The 23327-nt window shown below is 43.0% G+C and overlaps 1 protein-coding gene across 1 annotated transcript; it reads right to left on the reverse strand.

Moving 5' to 3' along the window:
• Positions 1-681: 681 nt before the first annotated feature.
• LOC128467997 (potassium channel subfamily K member 4-like) lies at positions 682-23287 on the reverse strand. The gene is made up of 5 exons (XM_053449776.1): positions 23207-23287; positions 3864-4180; positions 3190-3307; positions 1218-1378; positions 682-690 (listed from the first exon to the last, which is right to left on the reverse strand). Coding segments are annotated over exons 1-5 (606 nt in total). The 5' UTR covers positions 23208-23287.
• Positions 23288-23327: the final 40 nt, after the last annotated feature.

Below are 23327 nucleotides of genomic sequence, written 5' to 3' on the forward strand. Positions count from 1 at the left end.
GTCCTCAGCATTAAATTAACCCTAAAGACCCCATCAACCATAACTGCTCCTAAATTAATCGTAAACACCCTATTAACCATAACTGCCCCTAAATTAACCCTAAACACCCCATTAACCATAACTGCCCCTAAATTAATCCCCACCTCCCCTAACTTTCAGCAGTCCAAATATTAATTTTATACTCAGGGCCGGCCTTTGGGGTGTGCGACCTGTGCAACCGCACAGGGCGCCACACTCCAGGGGGCGCCGCCGCTGGGTCCGCCGCCGACGCAGGGTCCGACGCCACCGTAGCTTACCGCTGCCGCCAGCAGCGTACCTAGCGGGCGGGGGGGGGCCGCACCGGGTGCCGCTCATCAGGGTGGCACCCGGCACCCCTCCAGAGACAGACAGTAATGTCCGCCGCTGGAGGAGCAGGCTCGCATAGCTACTTACATATAATACACCTATACAAAGTAGTTATTTCTCCTAGATATAAGACACATTGCAAACAATTTCCCATTCCACCCATGTGACTGTCTGTACAAAGGCCTAAGCACATCTGAAAATCTAATTGTAAAAGCAAAAAAAAAATCAATTTCATGGTGGCTTATTGACAAGTGAGCTGTCTGTAAGATCTTTCTTACAGAGTTAATGCATCTCCTGAAGGCTGCTGTAGGGGAGCAAAACGCTAGTGAGGTACATTTAGAAGCTCTAAAGAGAACAGGAATGTTTAGTGGTTAGAACAATTAAATCCCCAGTTAGGGTTTCTGAAATTATGAAGATTTTGATTACAACTATGATATTAGGCTAGTTTAGAAAGGAAATACAAAGTGGATCTTTATTTAATAGGGCATGTATCAATAGCCAATAGGTTCCTATCAATCATGACTTGTTTTGGAGGTACAAAAGCCACTCAACTTGGTTGCTACTAAAATACATCACAACAATGATGAATGTCAGATGCTACCCAAGCCTTGTCCCAGGGCAGCACCTCCTGAACCTCCCTCTGCAGCCAAATAGATTCTATTGAGAGCTGAAATATGATGGCATAGAATGATGCTACGATCGGAATGACACACAGCATCAGATACATCCTGTGTAAATAGGCCAGCTGACAAGATCTGAGCCTCTAGACCTGCCACCCTAGGCCTCATCAGCCTAAGCCAAAATATGCCACTACATCACAAGGGTAGTTTGGCATTCAAACAGTTGGGAAAAAATGGGTTCTGTGATCTTACCAGGAAAACCTTCTCCACTCTCCCAATTCCTTCACGTAGAGCAGACCCTAGGTGATCCCCTACTCCGGCCAGCAGAATTCCAAAGAGTGGGATTCCAATCAGTGCATAGAATATGCAGAAGAGTCGCCCACCCTCTGTTTTTGGTGAGTTGTTACCAAAACCTGGAAGAGGAAATGTAAAAAGTTGAGTAAGGTTTAATTGTGTAAGGTCATGCAGCAATTACTTAAAAATGATCAAAGCAAAGACACTTAAGTAAAGTTGAAGCGAAACTGAGACTATAATGACCCACTGACAATAGATAGGAAACACATGTAGTAACATTAGGATATAGATACCGTATTGGCCCGAATATAGGCCGCACTTTTTTCCCCCACTTTAAGTCTTTAAAAGTGGGGGTGCGGCTTATATTCGGGGTCTAGCGCCCGACGCCCGGGACATGCAGTTCCAGGTGCCGGGCAGGCAGCAGGGTTAGGATACAGATCCCCCGCAGCGGTGCAGGGGACCTGCATCCTACTCTCTGATACGCTCAGACAGCCTCCCCTGCCAGCACTTCCCACGGGGGGAGTGCCGGCACGGGAGGTTGTCTAAGCGCATCGTGCAGGCGTTCACCGGCAGCAGCGATGCGCGTAAACAGCCTCCGCTGCCGGCACGTCTGCACGATGTGCTTTAACGATCTCCCTTGCCGGGAGATTGTTAAAGCACATCGTGCAGACGTGCCGGCAGCAGAGGTTGTTTACGCGCATCGCCGCAGCCGGTGAACGTCCGCACGATGCGTTTTACCTCTGCCCCCAAGACTTACCAGAGCAGACTTCCGGGTGTCTTGCGGGGCCGGCGAGGGACATCTACGCAATATGCGTACACAACTTCTGGTGCCGGCACATCCGCTGATTGCCGGCACCGGAATTTGTATACGCGTATTGCGTAGATGTCCCCCGCCGGCCCCGCAAGACACCCGGAAGTCTGCACCCGGGAGTCTGCTCTGGTAAGTCGGGGAGGGGGGCAGACTGGCAGCATATCTTGGGGGGGGGAGGACAGTGGCAGCATATCTCGGGGGGGGCAGTGGCAGCATATCTCGGGAGGGACAGAGTGGCAGCATATCTTGGGGGGGACAGAGTGGCAGCATATCTCGGGGGGGGGCAGAGTGGCAGCATATCTTGTGGGGGGGACAGAGTGGCAGCATATCTCGGGGGGGGCAGAGTGGCAGCATGTCTATTAAAAAACATTTCTTTAAAAAAGCACCAAACCTTTAGGGTGCGGCCTATATACGGGGGCGGCCTATATACGAGCCAATACGGTATATATCTACTACCATTCAAAAGTGTAGGGCCTTGTTTTTGAAAGGGAAGCACATTTTTGTCCATGAAAATCAAATGGATCAGAAATCCAGTGTGAACACTGTTCATGTTTTAAATGACTATTGTAGTTGTAAATGGCCGACTTTTAATGCGTTATGTGTCAGCTTTTCCTAGTTTAGGTTTAAAGGCTAATGGGCCAATAGAAAATCTTTTTGCATTTATGTTACAGCTAAGTGACCCCAAACTTTATATAGTCTAAAGGAGGAACAGGAACAAGTCTGGAACAGAACACTAAATGCAACCAGCAGGATAAATCCCATTGCTTTTAGTGGCAATTTAGCAGTCTGTTCTAGTTATTCCAGTTTTAGCTTTAGGAATAATACCCATAATATAATACCCATAATACCCATAAAGAATAATGCAAAATAATGCAAAATCTACATTCTACAAAATCTACAAAATCTAGAAAATCTAGAAAATCTACATTCCATTTTGCTTTAGCTGTTTTAGCTCCCTTATATCAAAGAAACTTCAAACAAACCAGCATGCAATGAACAAAACAGCAACTAACAACAACAATTTGTGTTTGTAAACATTTTCTTTAATGTGTGTTTTTCTTTAATGTGTGTCTATAATTTTGAATATATACATAAACACCCCCATCCCATGATCATTACCAATGGTGGTGATTACGGTGCCTGCAAAGAAGAAGCAGCTCCCGATGTCCCAGCGCGAAGTGACATTTGTATCATTTGTTGCGAGATCAGCTCCAGAATTCAATGCGTCTTTCACCTGCTGCAGAGCCAGAGGGTCATTTAACCCCTCTCTAACTAGCACCAATCTACACAACTTCACTTACCCCTCCAATGCAGGCATGCAGAACATTCTTTAACCTCTCCACTAGCAGAGCTCTACCAAACATGATTACCTCTAAATTTACTGGATGCAACAGTTAGGGAGAAAAATACAGTATTTAATACTAAAAAAAGTAAAGTAAAAGAAAATATATATAGTACACTAGTTTGTGTATTTAGTGAAACATACTGTTATGTGCTCATATACGAGTCAAATTGAAAATAAATATGTATCATTAAAACATAATACATTTAATAATGATATTCATGTTAAATATATAAATACATAAAAAAATTATATCTTTAAGTGCTTCATTTTGTATATTTTTTGTTATTTCCTTAATGGGTCACCCAGTATCTATATATATATCTTTTCAAACTGAAAATGTTGTTTTATTCTCCATTTTCAGCATTTATGGAGAGTTGAAACTCTAACTATAAGCTAACGTTATCACTTAATTGCACACAGCAAAAACAATTCTCACCATAATTCTTACCAGTACAAAATCATCTAGGTTCACCTCCTGGATGCAGGTGTGCATTTCGAGAAATGCTTTCCGGTGCTCTGAAAGCCTGTCCTGCTGCATAGACTCATAAGGCTGCTCGAGCATCTGAAAGACCACAGCCCCTGTCACCAGGTAGCCCAGAACGACCCCAAACAAAGCTACAACAGTTTTCTTCTTCATGACGTTACTGTTGGGCACCTCTTCCTCAGCCCCTAATTGTTCACCCAACAAAATGGAATCCTGCGAGGAGCAAGACAATTGGTACAGGAGGCTCCCAGTGATAGGTGCTACTGGTGATTTGCAGGACACTACAAGGAAAAAAAAATATCTGGATGTTAACTTTAAGAGTGCATGTGTTAAACAGCCTGTGTATTTTAAGCGCAATCTGGATTTTTTTATTGTGTGTCTCTAATAAAGAACAGTTTGTTTAAACCCAAAGCTGTAAAGTTCTGTATAGCGGATGTTTTCTGGTTGCGACTACTTTTTTCCCCGAGTGGTCAGGTCCTGTACAGGGATAGGAACTATCCAACTCATATAAAGAGAGCTAGTTTCTATCGCGGTAAAAGACCTTTTGCTCCATTGTGGTCAGGTCCTTTTAAAGGATCAGACGTAGATGCGTTATAGTGAGAAATCTAGTTCCCATCCAGCTAAATGACCTTTATACCTTCAGCCAACAATGGTCTTTTACAAGGATAACAATCCCTAGTTCTTATACTGCAAAGGGACCCTTATACCTCCAGCTCACACATGTCCCTTACAGTGATAGGAATTAGACAGCTCACAGTGAGAAATCTAGTTCCCATCCAGCTAAAGGACCTTTATACCTTCAGCTCACACAGGTCCTTTACAAGAATAACAATCCCTAGTTCTTATACTGCAAAGGGACCCTTATACCTCCAGCTCACACAGGTCCCCTACAAGGATAGGAACTAGACAGCTCACAGTGAGAAATCTAGTTCCCATCCACCCAAAGGGCCTTTATACCTTCAGCTAACAATGGTCCTTATACAGCCAAGAGACAACTATACCTTCAGCTCACACAGGTCCCTTACAGGGATAGGAATTAGACGGTTCATAGGGGGAAATCTAGTTCCCATCCAGCTAAATGACATTTATACCATCAGCTCACACAGATCCTTTACAAGGATAACAATCCATAGTTTTTTTTTTGTTTTTTTTTTCTTTTCAAAGAGAGAGAAGAAAAAAAAAATTACAAATGTACAATGAGTATCTAATGCTTTTCTATCGGCTTTAAGAATTATTAATATTTCCTGCTGATTTGAGCATATTTAAATACCAAGATTTAAACAGACATTCTAACCCATTCATCCATCAAACATCCTCATGGGAGGGACCTAAAACATTCTATCAGGGCATGTTAACTATCGACAGTGAGATGATCTGTTCGCCCAGGGAAAGAGATATAAAGAAAAGAGAATCTAATATGGAAGGAATTTTCTTTTTGTTTTTTTTGTATATATATTTTGAGTACCTTTTAGTTAACAGTTTCGTCTAATCCAGCTGTCAGGACTGCTTTCCATGGTTCCCAAACTTAATCAAATTTGCTGATATTGTTAGTTTTAAAAAAGTATCCTCTTTCCATTAAGTATTGAGATTGTATTTGATTAAAGACCATATTCCAACTAATTGATTCTTCTTTTCTCCACTGTCTGGCCATGATGATCTTAGCCGCTAAGAATACATGAGCGATTAAGATCTTTTGTTTAAATAAGAATTTATCTAAATCCACATGGAACAAAAACATCTGGGGGGCCAATTGAAATTGAGTATGAAAAAGGGAGCCAATTAGAGACAATAATTTTTCCTTAAGGTGAAATAGTTGGGGGCACTCCCACCATATATGAAGAAAGGTTCCAATATGTACCGAGCATCGCCAGCAGTTGTCTGAGTTTCTAGTGCTGATTTTCTTAAGTATACTTGGGATTAGATACCAGCGATATACTATCTTAATATAGAGTTCTGTCAGGCTTAGCGAGTGGACATGCTTTTTCACCAGCATAAAAGCGTGCCGCCAATGTTCTAATCCGATCTCGATATTAAAATCACTTTCCCACTTGACAATTGGTAAGTCTTTCTCGTCTGTGGAGAGTCCTTGCATTAATGTAATTGTGCTTGAAATTTGTTTTTGTTTTTTTGTGTAATGCCAGCCAGTGTTCTATGTCAGGATTTATTTCCAATTTTACCCGCTTCATATAGTTCTTAATTCTCATATAGGAGAAAAATTCAGAGATAGATAGGGAATAGTGGTCTCTAATCTGAGGGAAGGACATGAGTGAATCTTGATTAAAGATATTTTCTAAACAATGAATACCACCATTAATCCATTTAGTTAAATCAATATCCTGAATATAAAGTTGTAAAATTTCTATAGGAGTGGAAGGTGAAAAGGAGGAATTTAATTTTACTTTCTTTTTAAGTTTATCGATTGATTTTAATGTATCATAAATTATTGGATTCGATTTGATTACCCCCTTTAAGTGGGGAATATCGGCCCAGAATAAAGAATATAATTTACACTTCCTGATGTCTGCTTGCTCTATTTGTATCCATCTGGGGAGGTTATTTGAGCTATTGTCCCATGCCAGATAGTGTGTCAACATGGTAGCCTCATGAAGGTTAATAACGTTTGGGTAGGAAATACCCCCCCTGTTTGATTTTTTAGTTAAAATGCTATGAGCATCCAATCCATAGTTTTTGTACTGCAAAGGAACCCTTATACCTCCAGCTCACACAGGTCCCTTACAGGGATAGGAACTAGATGGTTCATAGTGAGAAATCTAGTTCGCATCCAGCTAAAGGACCTTTATACCTTCAGCTCACACAGGTCCTTTACAAGGCTAACAATCCACATTTCTTATACTGCAAGGGATTCTTTGAAGCTCCAGCTCACACAGTAATTCCTAGTTCTTATGCTGCTAATGAACCTTTATATGCTGAGAAATTTGCAAAAGATAAAGGGAATGATTTTAATTAATTTTAATTAACCTTGTTACATGCACAGACCTGCTGCTGCCCTTGCAGCTCATGATGACCAGGTGGAGTGGGTAGTATATTGACCCATAGAAGGTGGAGGGAGGATATATGGACTCAGAGGGTGACCAGCAGTCGCAAGTTTCAGGATAGTAAAAAAAAAAAAAGGAGCAATAAATGTCTTCCTAATCAACAGTATGCTCTACAGATAGAAAACACTTTTAATAAATAAATAAAAACAAAGCTTACTTTCCAATGGTTCACTGTTTATAGCCTGAGGTAGGCCATGTTTGTCCCTTCTTTTGTGAGGGCTGCAGTGGCTTGCGTTCTTTATTTAGCTTGGTAAGGATGTGTTGGTCAAAACTGGTTTAAGGATTGTTAAAAATGAATGAAACTGGTTTATTTCATCTGATACTTTGTAAAGTGGCACCGCGATTAGGTACAACACACATCTGCATGTCATGGTCATAAAGGCAAGAAAAATTCCAGAAACATTGTCAATTAGATTTTTTTACTTTATGTTTCATAACATACCCATAAATATTCCTAAAAATAATTGTAGGGCTGCAACAACGAATCAATAAAATCGATAATAATCGATTATGAAAATCGTTGTCAACAATTTTCATTATCGATTAGTTGAATGGATTTTTATCGATTTATAAAATGAGTTTTTTCAGACCAAATGCTCGGAAAAACTCCCATCCTTCTATAATCCAACCTCAAATAGAGATCGGATTATAACACTAGAATTCAGATCCCCTGCAGCGCTGCAGAAGACCTGGATTCTCCTCTCTGTCAGCCGGTGGGTGTCTATGCGATACGTGCAGACATCCTCGGCTTCTCCTCTCCACTTCTGCTGGGGCTTCTATTACTGAACGCCGGCATCACGTGACCTTCCGGTGCTCCATCAGGGGGGCACAGTGGCATAAAGGGGCTATAACGCATATCAGGGGGCATGTCGGCATATAGGGGGTATAAGGCATAACAGGGGGGCACAGTGGCATATAGGGGGGTATAAGGCATATTAGTGGCATATAGGGGGCTATAGGGGATATCGGAGCACAGTGACATGTAGGGGGGTATAAGGCATATCGGGGCACAGTGGCATATTGAGAGTAAAGGGCATATCAGTGACATATCAGGGGGTATAAGGCATATCAGGGGGGCACAGTGGTATATAGGGGGTATTGTCAGGGTTTCAGCCTACCTGTACTGGCTTTCCTCCTCATGGCTCTCTGTTTGTTAGGCCGCACCCACTTCCTCTACTTTTATGTCCAAGTTAACCCCTCCTCTTCCTGCAGGCTCTGACTATATTAACCAGCTAGTTCAGTTGCTGGTTGCCCTTTCGTGGTTCTGGACCTGTGAGTGCGTGCCTCCAGTGTTTGATTCTTGTGTGTGACCCGGCCTGTCTGACTCCCATTCTGGTGCTGACTCCTGCCTGCTTTTGGACTATGTGGATTTCTGGAATCCTGACCTTGGCTCGTATGACTACCCGTTCTGGCTCCTGACCTTGGCTTGTTCTACGACCACCCGCTTGTCTTATGTTTTGGTTTCTTGTTATTATTTTATTTTAATAAACATTTTGACCCGTACCTTTTTGCCTACGTCCTGATTCACTGGTACCCTGACAGGTATAAGGCATATCAGGGGACAGAGTGGCATATCAGTGGCATATAGGGGCAGAGTGGCATATCAGGAGGCCCCACTAGCATATAGGGGGGTATAAGGCATATCGGGGCAGAGTGGCATATCAGTGGCATTTAGGGTGCTATAAGGCATATAAGGGGGGGACACAGTGGCATATAGGAGGTATAAGTCATATCGGGGCACAGTGGCATCTCTGGTATATAGGAGGTATAAGGCATATATGGGGACAGAGTGGCATATAGGAGGTATAAGGCATATATGGGGGCAGAGTGGCATATAGGAGGTATAAGGCATATATGGGGGCAGAGTAGCATATAGGAGGTATAAGGCATATATGGGGGCAGAGTAGCATATATAAGGTATAAGGCATTTTTGGGGCAGGGAGGCAAGCTGGGGGTGAGATGTGCATAACTGGGGGGCAGGTTGGCAAATAAAAGAAAATATAAACAAGAGGCATGTTTCTCATAGTTTTTATTAAATATAAAAAAATTGTTTACATGAATTAATATTTACTAGTAAAACTTTTTTGGGTTCCTTTGAAATATAGCTTTAATTATTATGTCAGTGTTAATGACACATCTTAATGTAAATTATAAGTTTTTATTTTAAATAAATGAAAAATTAGCATATTGTTTTTTTTATGTGATTAATCGAATAATAGAAAAAATAATCGGCCAACTAATCGATTATGAAAATAATCGTTAGTTGCAGCCCTAAATAATTGTTGTGTTAATGGGTACCGATGTGTCCTTTTTATGACTCCAATAATCTTCCATCTGTCCTGGATTCATACTGCTCTCTCACTTTAAACCTGTGTGGTCCCTCGCTCTCGGCGGCACTTTCTCTCTCTCTCTCTCGCGGCGACACTCGCGCTCTTTCTCGCTCGAGGCGGTGCTCGCTCTCTCTCGCGGCGACATTCGCGCTCTCTCGCTCGAGGCGACACTCGTGCTCGCTCACTCTCTCGCTCGAGGCGGTGCTCACGTTCGCTCTCTCTCGGTGAAACTCGCGCGCTCGAGGAGACACTCGCGCACGCTCTCTCTCTCACACACACTCACTGGCACCGAGAAAGAGAGACACACTCACTGGCACCGAGAGAGAGAGAGAGACACACTCATTGAAACAGAGAGAGATACACACTCACCGGCACCTAGAGAGACACACTCACTGGCACCTAGAGAGAGATACACAATAACTGGCACCGTGAGAGAGACACTCACTGGCACTGAGAGAGACACACACACTGGCACTGAGAGAGACACACACACTCACTGGCACCGAGATAGAGACATACACTAAATGGCACCGAGATAGAGACATACACTCACTGGCACCAAAAGAGCGAGAGAGAGACAGACTCACTGGCACAGAGAGAGAGAGAGACAGACTCACTGGCACAGAGAGAGAGAGAGACACACTCACTGGCACAGAGAGAGACACACACTCAATGGCACAGAGAGAGAGAGAGACAGAGAGAGAGACACACACATTCACTGGCACCTAGAGAGACAAAGAGAGAGATACTCACTGTAAACAGATTCTTTTTTTTTTTTTTTTTTTTTTTGTGTTAAAGAGTGTTTATTGAAGTCAGCACATAAATGTACAATTAAGTAGACCACCATTTTCACAAAGTGTAACATAAGCAGAAAAAAAAAGCTCACCCAAGAGCTTAAAACAGATCAATATGTGGGAAGTCAGGCGACAATGTCATACACTAGGCTGACTGGTAAATGTCTCTGTGCATGTTAATAGGAATCAAAAACAGAAACAAAAGAGAATAACGCAGTTAGGAAATGCGCAACCCATTCTGCATACATTCAAAATATACATATCAATATATGTAATGTCCTGGGTGAGGTGCAGCAGGTTGCCCTGCAACCAAACATACAGATACCATGAGCAGCGAGAAACGCGGTTAGACATAGCAAGTATGTAAAGTTGTGGAGTGGTAGTTTAGTAGAGTCTCTACACAAAATATCAGTTCGTGTAGGTGCATAAAACATCAAAACAATAATAAAACAAAACAAGAAAAAAAAAAACAACAACAAACAAGTATGAAGTGCTACATAAGTGTCAGGGAGAAAGTGTCACCTCCACCCCCGGCGCCCCCTGTCATCGACCCAAGTGGCGACTCCAGGGCATAGAGGAAAAAGCAAACACAGAAATAGCGTGGAGTGCCATGGGATAACGAACCTAGTCAAGCCCCAGTAACGACTCATTCAAGAATGGCAAAGCAGTGAGGCGCCAGAGTGACCACATTTTCATGTGAGTTGTTAAGCGGTTACAGCGTTTGTAAGACATGGCTTCCATAGTTTCCACGAAGAGCAAATCTTCTTTAAGTTGTGAGATAGATGGGGGGCTAGTGGATTTCCAATGACGTGCTATAAGCCGTTTTGCTGAGGCAAGAATGTGTAAGACCAGAGGTTTAGAGCAGGGGGTAGCGCTTTTAGGTAGCATGTCTAGTAAACCTATCTGGATGGATGGGAGTAATCCGGGGACTATAAATGAGTTAAGAAGAGCAAAAACCATCCTCCAAAACTGCTGAAGAACAGGACAATGCCACCATATGTGACTCATCGTCCCAGGGGCCTTCAAACATCTCCAGCATACATTGGGGCAGGTTGGGAAAATAGCGGCCAGGGACCATATACCACCTAAATAATACCTTCCTATTTGCCTCAAAATGATTGGAGCAACGAGAAATACCAATAAAGTTAGATATCGCGACTGACCACAAATGGCTTGAAAATTCTGTACCTAGCTCCCTCTCCCATGCCCTCATATACGGTAACTTATCTGGACAAGAAAGGGTAACCAAGGATTCATAACAAATTGAAATAGCGTGCCTGGGAGATCTCGCAGATCGCAGAAAGGTAAGGAGCCTACGATCTCCCCCCAGATCTGGATTGGAAAAAACTTTATGTAAAATGCTAGAGATTCTGAAATAAGTATATTTGTCTGAAAGAGGAAGACCATAGCGAGTTTGGAGTTCTGGAAATGTGCATAATCTAGTTTTTGCCATGAGGTGGTTGACCGTATAGATACCCCTGCCAATCCAAGACTGAAGTGGGAGATTTCTAGAAAAATGAGCCAATATCGATAAAGGGGCACTAGGAAGGGCAGATGGGAAAGGTAACAGTCTAGACATAATATCCCTCCACAGTCGTAGGGACCATTTAGTGCTAGGGAGAGCTAACGGCAACTTGGGGACCATGGAAGGAGGAAACCACAGCAGTTCAGTGAGATGGTAAGGTACCAAGAAGGCAGACTCCAGTTCCACCCAACGGGGCCGTTCAGACGCCTTAAAAGCCGTCAAAAGTTGGGCAACCATCGTTGCTTTGTAGTATGAGTGAAGGTCCGGAAGGCCCAACCCCCCTTTACGCTTCGGGAATCTTAAGGTTGTCATGGCCAATCGTGGCCTTTTGCCCATCCAAATAAACGAAGTGAGTGTAGCTTGGTAGTGTCGTAATGTAGCAGCGGGAACAGGGATCGGTAATGCACGGAAAAGATACATTAATCTTGGGAGGGTAGCCATTTTCGCAGCCGCTATACGGCCCAACCAGGAGATCTCGAATTTAGTCCAGGTCTGGATATCTCTCCTAATCGACGGCCATAAAGCGGTAAAATTAGTATGGAACAGTGAGGAAAAGCGTTTAGTAAGTTTAATACCCAAGTAGGTCAGGTAGTCAGTCCTCCAATCAAATTGATATAGCTGTCGCAGGGATAGAAGGGCATTGGGAGACATATTGAGAGGGAGTGCCTGTGTCTTGCTAGCATTATTCTTATAGTAGGAGAGTTTGCCGTATTCTTGCAAGAGTTGCAAGAGAGGGGGGAGCGATTGTAAAGGCTGAGAAAGAACTAAAAGAATGTCGTCCGCGAATAAACTAATTTTATAAGTGTGATCTTTAAAAGCAAAGCCATGAATAAGATTGTGGTTCCGAATCATATTTGCTAGGGGCTCGAGCGCTAATACAAAAATGAGAGGGGATAGGGGGCAACCCTGACGGGTGCCGTTAGTGATAGAAAAGCTGTCGGAGTAGAATCCAGAGTAGAAAACCTTCGCCGATGGGGAATCATACAAGGCACGGATAGCAGTGATAAAGACATCAGGGATGCAAAATGCTTTAAGAGTAGCTATCATATAGGCCCAGTGTAGGCGATCAAACGCCTTCTCGGCGTCAAGGGAGAGAAGTAACAAGTCGGTTCGTGAAGATTCGGAAGTGGCTACAATGTCAACAAGAAGTCTGGTATTATCTGTGGCCTGTCGTCCGGGGATAAATCCCACTTGATCCTTATGGATAAGAATGGGTAGATAGGTGTTGAGACGGTTAGCCAACACCTTAGCATAAAGTTTGACGTCTGTGTTCAGTAAGGAGATAGGGCGAAAATTAGAACATTTGTCTGTAGGCTTGCCTGGCTTAGGGATCGTTATTATGAGGGCTTCCAGCATTTCCTGGGGAGTTTTGCCAGTCCGAAAAAAAAAATTAAAAAGGTCAGTCAACTGAGGGAGAAGGACTTCGGCAAAGGCAGAGTAGTAGGAGTTAGGGAGACCATCGGGACCTGGGGATTTATGAGGCTTAAGGCTGCGAATAGCCAATTTAATTTCAAAAGCAGTGATGGGGTCTGAAAGAGCCGACTGCGAGCCCGATGGAAGCTGCGGTAGTGGAACAGAGGCTAGAAAGCTGTCTATAGAGGACTGGGAGGGTTGAGAGACATTTGTATCGTCTTTTAAATTATATAGGCCAGCGTAGTAGCGGGCGAAGGCGTTGGCTATGTGTTTGGGGTTCCTAAGGGGTATTCCATCCGGAGAGGAAAGAAAGGGAATTCTAGAAGCGGCCTGTCGTTTTTTAAGCTTACGGGCTAACAGCCTGTCGGCTTTATTGCCTTTTGAGTAAAACAGTTGTTTGGTGTTCCGTAGAGCGGTGGCTGAGTGGGTAAGTAAAAGCTGGTGATATTGCGCCTGGACAGCCGCTAATTGGCGCGCTAAAGCTCGTGACGGTTGTAGTTTGTTAAGGGTATTTAAGGAACACAATCGGTTTTTAAGGTCTGTAATTTTACCAGTATATAGTTTCTTAAGTCGGGCGCCCTGTTGGATAAAGAGGCCCCTTATAAAGGCTTTGTGTGCTAGCCATATTGTAGGAATTGGGACGTCCGGAGTCGTGTTTGTCAAGAAAAAGTTTTGAAGTTCAGTCTGAAGCGTTTGTAATATAGCAGGTTTCAGGAGTAGGGATTCATTTAGTCTCCATCGTCTATCGCTAGGTAATGGCGTGGAGATGGGTATACGGAGCAGGATTGGGGCATGGTCAGACCATGTGATGTCGCCTATGTGAGAGGAGAGAACATGTTGTAAAGTGGTTTTGTCTGTGAGAAAGAAATCTATGCGAGTGTAGGTATTATGTGGGGCCGAGTGGAATGTATAGTCACGTTCGTTAGGGTGTTGACACCTCCACACGTCGTGAAGATCATATTCAGTTAATAGGAGTTGCAATTTAGAGGGGCGCATGGATACGCATTGTGGAGGGATCGAAGAAGATGAAGTGGAGGTAGAGTCCAGAGTCCTGTTGATGACAGAGTTAAAGTCACCACAGAGAACCAACCGGCCTTCACGTAATTGCTCACATTTCTCTAGGCTTCGTCTAAGGAATGGCAGTTGGGCGGAATTTGGGGCGTATATGTTAGCTATCGTGATAAGAGTACCATCAAGGGATCCAGTGAGTATTAACAGTCGACCACTTGGGTCTGAATATTTGTGCTTTAAATCAAAGGAGCAGTCTTTACTAAAAAGTATAGAGACTCCCCTAGTCTTGTTATCTGACATAGCTGAGTAATGGGTGGGAAAGGCAGTGGAAAACAATTTAGGGGCCCTTGTTGCCATGAAGTGGGTTTCTTGGAAGCACACTATAGTGGCACCAAATGTCACTGCCTCTTGTAATGCTAATTTACGTTTATATGGGGAATTCAATCCCTTGACGTTAAGAGACAAGATAGTGATAGACATGGCGTGAGTAGATAAAAGTATAGGAGCCGCTAAAAACGATAGGGAAATAAAATAAATGAAAGGAGAAAGTGAACGAGGGTCCTACCCCATAGGAATACGTGACGTCACTGGAATCTGCCTTCTCGCCAGTCCTGTAGCTGTACGGTCCAGAGCGCCACCCGTCTAGGAGGAAAGTCTGCCACACCAATTCCAGCAGTAAGAAATTCTGGGCCCTCAATTGCAACAGGCCAACCCTCACCATCCAAGAGAGGGGAGCATATGGTAAGGATCGGGTGGAGGTCGATACAGCACTATCAGTAGAAAGGTACCACCGGGGGCGAGAAAACACAAAATATGAGCAGTAGCACTTCAAAGAGAACCAAAATAAACAGAAAGAACGAAGGTTTAGGAAACCTTTACGTGTCGGCGGTCCCACGTCTAAGAGACTGGGAGCACCAAACATAACCTACAGAGTAGGCGGGGGGTGTAGAGGATGTCAAAGATCACCAGAGATCAGTAACATATAACCATAGAACTAGAAATGTGTAACGGATCGAGACGGTTGCAGGCAATAAATGAATAAACACTCGGCGAAATAAAAAAAAAAAAAAAAATACACATACACATATACATATATATATACACACATACATATATATATACATATACATATAGATACATACATACACAGTATAGTCGGGGGACCGAAACAGAATAGTCATGAGAAAGTTTGTGTTCCAAATTCCTTGTGGAAAAGTCAGAGAGGCAAAGTGCCGATGGCCCCGTCAGCAATAATGGAGAGATGTATATAATGATGTAGAATATGGCTGCGGACGGACGTCAGGCTCGCCGTAGAAGAGCGGATCCCCAGTAGGATTGATTGTGTACAAAAAAAAAAAGAAATTACCAGGAGCAAGTGGAAACAGCATATCACTATCATAAAGTCTCCAGATAGGATGAGAAAGTGTCAGTGGGTGCGTGGGACGTGACAAAAATATTCAGCGTAGAAGAGCGGGCTCCAAACACGCTGTAGAAATGCATCTGAGGTAGAGTAGCGAGCCTGCCCTATGCAGAGTACTTTGAAGTGTGCGCAGGGGTACGAAGTATGGCCATGGCATGCGATCCAGAAGAGTAAAGGCACGGCAATCCTGCCGTAGAGGCGCTGGAGAGTATCGGATCGCAAGAAGTGTTGAGGGAAAAAATAAATAAATAAAAAAAAAAAATTAAAAATAAAAAAAGTGTATTCAAACTGACAATTCAATGAATGTCTCGCAATGTGAGTGTGGACAATGACATCTCTGAAAGGCGACTAGAGAAGCATAGGTAATTCATCTTTTAGACCACTCTTTAGGTAGACGGACAGCAGGTGCCCGAGCAGAGGTGGAAGGTAGAGGCGATAGGTTCCAATCCGCCAGCAGCCGCTGACCGTCCTCAGGAGTGTGAATCACCTGCAAGACGCCGTTGCGATGAATGAGCAGTTTAGTGGGGAAACCCCATCTATAGTTGATATTATGTTGTCTCAGGATTGAGGTAACTGGTTGAAATGACCGTCTCTGGCTGAGGGTTAAGGCAGACAGGTCAGCAAAAATGGATAGGCCCTTGAAAGCCTCAGGGACATCAGCAGAGACACGGGCGGCCAACATAATCTTTTCCTTGGTCCGAAAAAAGTGGACACGTGTGATGACATCCCTGGATGTAGATGGAGAGAGATGTTTGGGTTTGGGCAGGCGATGAGCCCGATCTAAGGTGACATCTAGATCAGATAACTCAGGAACCAGGGCCTTAAAATAGCCTGTTAAGAAATCTGGAAGCTGCTGGAGTGTCACAGATTCAGCAATACCCCGTACTCTAATGTTGTTACGCCTGCTTCTATCTTCCAGACCAGCAAGTTTAAGTTTAAGAGCATCATGGTCTTCTTCTAAGGCATTAAAGCGGTCCACCAGATCGTTATGTGCACTGCTAAAGTCCTCCATTTTATTTTCCAGGTGAGAAGTCCTCTCACCTAAATTTTGTATGTCAGTTTTGATTTCCTTAGCCAGCTCTTTCAGGTCAAGTTGTAAGGAATTACGTAAATCTTGCAGCATAGATTTAATAAATTTTTCTGAGATTTGGAGACTTACTTCAGGATCCTCAGTATGGGTATCAGAAGCTGGTGATGCTTCGTCAGAGCTAGGCAGTTCCTGTGCCTTCTCCGCCATCTTGCGTCGTGGTGTGAAGAAGCCGTCCTGTTTTTCTTGCCGGTCCTGCTTCCTCGCGGCCCTGGAAGTCATATTTTGGACCCAGACACGTATCCCCGAGCAGGTAAGTACGTCCGTTACTGGAAACGAGCGTCTGACAACGAAAGAAGCCGCTTAGTGATCATGCAGACGACAGAGCTCTACAAACGTGCGGCCATCTTCAAGCTCCGTCAGACCACGCCCCCCGTAAACAGATTCTTTTGCAGTGTTCTGTTAAAGCTCTCATCCTCACATCCCATGTTGTTGAAGAAGCAGGAGCACAAAATCAGCCCAGCACAACCCATCTGTAATCATTTGCACATCCCGCGCTGCTGCTTCTTCCTGTAGTTCTTTGTACCAATCAGTCACATGGTCTTCTGACATCAGACCATGGGTAGGAACTAGCCGCTAACAATGTTTTCCTATTCAGAACAGTGTTGGTTGGCTTAATTTTCTAAGTTCCTAGCTCTGTATGTGTATTGTATTTGTACATATTGTGACGGTGTAAACCCCAGATGCTTATTTTGGCATTTGGGTACAGGTGCTATCCAGAATGTAAATATGGGTCCCTGGGGGGGAGCAATTGGAGAGCAGGGTGGGCCAATGCTCCATTCCCCCATTCTGTGGAAAATCCATGCCGGCTTTTCCAGGAGGCTAGAAGTCTGCAGGATGCAGTACGGGATTTCTGAGGCCGGCATCAGGCACAGGTGCTGGGCATTAAAAACCCCTGGAGCCTGATACTCAGAGAGACTGTTGGGGGGAAGAGGAAGTTCCCTGAGCTCCCAGGGCAAGGAGAGGCCCTGAACGAGAAGACCATCCCTGAGCCAATTGAGGCAATACCTGTATGCTGTCTGGGGGAGGTTTTCCAGAGGACTGTGCTTAGGACCCCTAAAAGTGACATGTATGGCCCTCATGCAACGGGGTTTGTCACAATATACACAAATTAACTTTATTAAACCATATATTAAAATCTAGTAGACACTTTGTGTTCCAATGAAATTATAATCTAACAGCCAACATCGAAAACAGTCCAGTTCTGTTTATTGAGGGTAACGTCTGCTTAATAACAAAATCCCTGTTCACATGCATGAACTCTGATAAGTATTGATTTCCTGGGGTTTCTTGGCACAATAAAAATAGTAGCAATTATGAACATTGGGCAATTAGATTAAACACAAAATGCTGTAAGATACAGACATGTAGATATACTTCTATACAGATATACTTGTATGATATGGTAACACATACAAATGTGTGTGTACATATATATAAACTAGTAAATGCTAGACTTGTGCATTGGTATTCGGGTGAACATGAAAACGAACACGAAGGGTGTGTTTTCATTGTTCACCCCGAATACCAAACATGGCGGCGGCAAAACGTACATGAATACGACGACACACAAGAATCTTCATGTTCATCTTCTTTACAAATCTCCCTGGTCCCTTCCCCATCTAGCCTACCTTATCGACACAGCATCGCAGGGGTTAACGGGAGCGGAAATCCGTAGGTTCGCCGTCAGGAGTTAAAAGGCCGTGCGAGAGACTCTATTGGTCACCAGCACTTGCACTTCATTGGTTGATGGCAGAGGAGGCCCCTGCCGTGGACCAATAGAGTTGCTCGTACAGACTTTTAAAATCCTGGTGCAGCAACTTGGCTAGGGGAGACCACTGGTCTTCCCGCTCCAAGAGTTAAAGCTGCTGCGTAATGCGTACCGAGTTAACCCCGTATTAACCCCTTCTACAAAAAACAAGGAAAAAACAAACACGAAGAATGCACACGAATATTCGCCTGAACACAGAAACGGAGACGAAGATGAACACAAAGAGTTGGCCGGTGCCTAAGTCTAGTAAATGCTATTAAGAACATCTATCTCAAGTATAAATATTGCAGATGCAGTCACTTTATATGCCGAAATATATTGCTTAGCCCGCCACTTACCATTTATATTATTTACAGTATATTTACTGGGAGAGCAGATTCCTTGCTTTATAGTGTGTACATTCCTACACATATGCTGCCACACATACAGCATATCCAATTTTACAAACTATAAACATATTTTAAAATAACTTTTAAACATATCAATACACAAACCTTAAACAAGATTATTTATTGACATAGAGCAGTAGTTCAAAATACATTTCTCAAAGCAAACCAATGGTCTGGATTTTATGTATCTCCCTTTTGGAATTGGTAGTTATTAAATCCTGTCCTATTAATGCGCCTCGAAAAACCAGGTTTGAAAACACTGACAGAGTGACAGATATATAATTTAAAACATTTGCATGTAGCAGACACAAAAATACACAAACTATTGTACGTACACAGATTTAACTAATATGTATATGTATATATATATGTATATATATATATATATATATATATATATATACACACACACACACACATTATAGCACTAATACAGACTGATATTATTAAAGTGTAAGTTATTTATGTGAGCAATAGCATTTAATTTAATCACTTACCAGGAAAGATAGTAAGAGACAGCATGGGTTTGCTAACATATATATGCGTATATCTATTTATATAGATCTATGTACAAATAGGCACGGTCTCTTACAGGTGTATCTACTCACAAGCAGGGCCGGCAGCTCACATAATGTTTCTGATGCTAACAGGAGAATGAATCCCAAATGGAGCCCTCCCTCCCATCCACACACTGCATGGGCGTGGAGATACGGAATGAAAAAGCAAGAGGCTGCGAGACACAGACACAGACTTAAGGAGAGTGGGTGGCCAAGAAGACTGCTCTTAGGCTGTCAGGAGCTCTGTGCGGAATCCACAAACTGACAACTCATCAAAAAATACACACCGATCCTCATAAACAAGCACACTGACATACTCATAAATTCTTATGTACATACAGTAACATCTTATTAGGAAGTTACACACACACACACTAACTCATGCATAGACATTGACAAACTCACACTGGTCCATTATTCGTATAGTGATTGATATATACATACGCACAACCATTGCTGTCACATATCTCTCATTCCTTCTCCACTTATCTTAAGAGGCACCATAACATAGTTGCCAACATTTGAAAACAACGTTCAGGTACACTTTCCAGCCCAGTTTTCAGTTACTTTTTTCAATTACTTACTAATTTACCACACCCACTACCCCAAAGCTCCACCCATTCTACCCATACATAATTAGCATAATTTAGGTCCGTCTAGCTGTTATGGTGCGGATCGTATCACCAAATTCACATGAGTTGCTATTGCCCAGGATACTTTAGTTTTAATGGGTAGCTAGCAGATGTAGGTTCTAGGTTTGTATGTTTTGTGGGATTGAACCCTGCAGGCACCTGTCCATGCTCAGCAAGCGCACCATAAAGGGGAAGGCCTAAGTCAAGAAGGATTCCTTTTACAATAGCTCTATATTAAAATACATTGATTTTTGCTTCACAACCAAATCCTAGGTCAGCTCAGTAGCGTACCTAGCGGGGGGCGGTCCGCACCGGGTGCCGCTCATCAGGGGGGTGCCAACTTGCCGGCACCCGGCACCCCTCCAGAGACGGACAGTAATGTCCGCCGCTGGAGGAAAATGCTCACAAGGGAGCGGTATCGGAGGTCTTTAACAGACCTCCGGCTCCCTTGAATGATTTTAAGCCGGTTCCCTTGAACCGGCTTAAAATCACTCAAGGGAGCCGGAGGTCTGTTAAAGACCTCCGATACCGCTCCCTCGCGATCCGCGCGGCAACTGCTGCTGAAGCCGCGCCCACCGCCGTCCGTGCCCTCTGAACCGGAAGAAGACAGAAGAAGAGGAGCGAAGAGGAAGAAAAGGAGCTGACTGCTGCAAGAAGAAAAGAAAGGTAGGAAAACATTCAGTGACAGTGAGAGTGGATTGGTATGTGTGGATTGGTATGTGTGGAATCTGTGGATTGGTATGTGTGGATTGGTAAATGTGGATTGGTATGTGTGGAATCTGTGGACTGGTATGTGTGGAATCTGTGGATTGGTATGTGTGGATTGGTAAATGTTGATTGGTATGTGTGGAATCTGTGGACTGGTATGTGTGGATTGGTAAATGTTGATTGGTATGTGTGGAATCTGTGGATTGGTATGTGTGGAATCTGTGGACTGGTATGTGTGGATTGGTATGTGTGGAATCTGTGGATTGGTATGCGTGGATTGGTAAATGTTGATTGGTATGTGTGGAATCTGTGGATTGGTATGCGTGGATTGGTAAATGTTGATTGGTATGTGTGGAATCTGTGGACTGGTATGTGTGGAATCTGTGGACTGGTATGTGTGGAATCTGTGGACTGGTATGTGTGGATTGGTAAATGTGGATTGGTATGTGTGGAATCTGTGGATTGGTAAATGTGGATTGGTAAATGTGGATTGGTAAGTGTGTGAGAGTGATGGGTGTTATGCTGTACCATTTCCAATGTCTTTTTCATTATATAATTATGCTCTAAAGTACATCATAACTCCCATCACTCTATACTGTTCCATACAGTGGCAGAGCTGGGAGGCAGGGGCCTTGCACCCCCACCGCAGGACTCCTGAAAGGTAAGTGAACTTCAAAGGGGGGAGAGGGTAGATAGTTAGGAGGGGGTAGATAGGGAGAAGGGAGTGAGACGGGGGATAGGGGATAGTTAGGGAGAAGGGAGTGAGAAGGGGTAGATAGGGATAAAGGAGGGTAGCAAGAATATTGAAATAAAGAGTCAGAATGAGAGAGCGAAAATGAATGGATTAATGTGTGGATGAATTGTGTGAATAAGTGAGAGAATTAATGAATTTGTGAGAATGCATCAATGAATATGTGTAAATAATTTGTGTGAATGAATTGTGTGAATGAAAGTGAATTAGTGAGTGACTGTAAAAGTGTTTGTGTTAATCATAGGTGTATAGTTGATTTGTCAGAAAGGCAAAGATGGTACAAGCAGGGTGTTTATGGGACAAAAATGGCACAGGCAGGGTGTTTATGGGACAAAGATGGCACAGGTAGCGTGTTTATGGGACAAAGATGGCGTACACTCGGCTGTTTGGGAACAATGCTGACTCATGCTGGGCTGTTTGGGGGCAAAGATGGCACGTCCTGTGTGTGTGTAATTTGGGTGCTGGTCAGGTTCTATGTGGGCAATGTGGACGCTGTTTTTTTTTTGGAGGGTTATTAAAGAAAGCACTATTATATGTTCAGTAAATGTTATTTAAATATATTTATTTTACTTATAAGTTATTAATTTATTTTTTCAGATTTTACAAATTGGTTACAAATTGGTGCAATAAATATTCTTGCCAACATAATTTTGTAGATGTCTTTACATTTGGGGGGGGGGGTGCCACTTACAGGATCCGCCCCGGGTGCCAAATACTCTAGGTACGCCCCTGGGTCAGCTATCATGCTTTGCACCCGCACATTATATATACATACCCAAATACCTATATCAAGAAATCACAAGACATTAAAAATACTTTCTGAAAAAACATATGTTGCATTATTATATACATATATATTCAAATAAAATTTACAATAGATGAATCATATAAAATCAGTTGGCATGCAGGTTAGATCGAAATAATAACCCAGAATAACCCAGAATAACATGCAAGCATGTTCTGACAAATATGTACATGCATTGACTCACACACTCATATATATCCACAAGCTCACACTAAAAATTATACAAATAAATACACAAAGGAATATATAAATATACACATGGATAAACTGCCATTATTCTCTCCCTTCTTGGGAACCTTTACAAGTACAGCATAGAATGTCCTCATAGAAAGTGCTAGCAGGTTGCATATCTTATGCAAGGTGGTTTTCGACCAGATTACTATGAAAATATTCTAGATGTTTGTATAATATGTCAGCTCGCTCTACAAAAGTGTCATACCAGCAGCCAGTCGATTTTCATAGTCTTTTGGTCAGGAACAGACTTCTGTCTACTACACCCTCTCTCGGTGGAACCTCATTGAACATTTGTAATTACATCCTGTTCACACCTTTGCTCTAGCCCCGCTAATGTCCCCATCTGTTTTAGGGGTCCACTTTATTTAACTTTATATCACTTTCTTTGTCCAATCAAAGGTATCAAATTTGACTAAAGACTCCATTAGACAGAAAGACAAGCACAGGCTAAGGAGACAGATATCTAGACAAAGAGCTAAGCAATATGAGACAAATAGTAGATACACTGACATAAAGAGACAGAATAAGCAATGCTTGAGAGTAAGCAAAGAGACAGAGGACTGGATTCTCTTACTGGTAATTAATTTATCATTGATTTTCTCTACATATATTCTATAACAGAAAATGTGGGAAGTGAAAACCATGAGAACATTACTCTATAATAGAATTCATTCCATACAAATAGTGAAGTAAAATTCAGAAGTGATAAACTAGAGTGCAAGAGGTAACAAAGTCCAAACTTCATGTACCAGGACAAGATGAGACAGGTATTTAAAAAAGGGAATCTGATTAGTGTAATAATAGAAGGGATACAGGAGTCTCACTGTTTGCGACGCTTGTGTTCTTGCTCTGTCTCAGCACTCGATAATGCTCTGCATTGCCTCAAGCTCAGTGCACTGTGATGCTCTGTAGTCTCTCTGCCAGGTTCTTCACAGGGACAGCCAC

This window comes from Spea bombifrons, chromosome 10 (assembly GCF_027358695.1).
Source record: "Spea bombifrons isolate aSpeBom1 chromosome 10, aSpeBom1.2.pri, whole genome shotgun sequence".
Lineage (NCBI taxonomy): Eukaryota > Metazoa > Chordata > Amphibia > Anura > Pelobatidae > Spea > Spea bombifrons.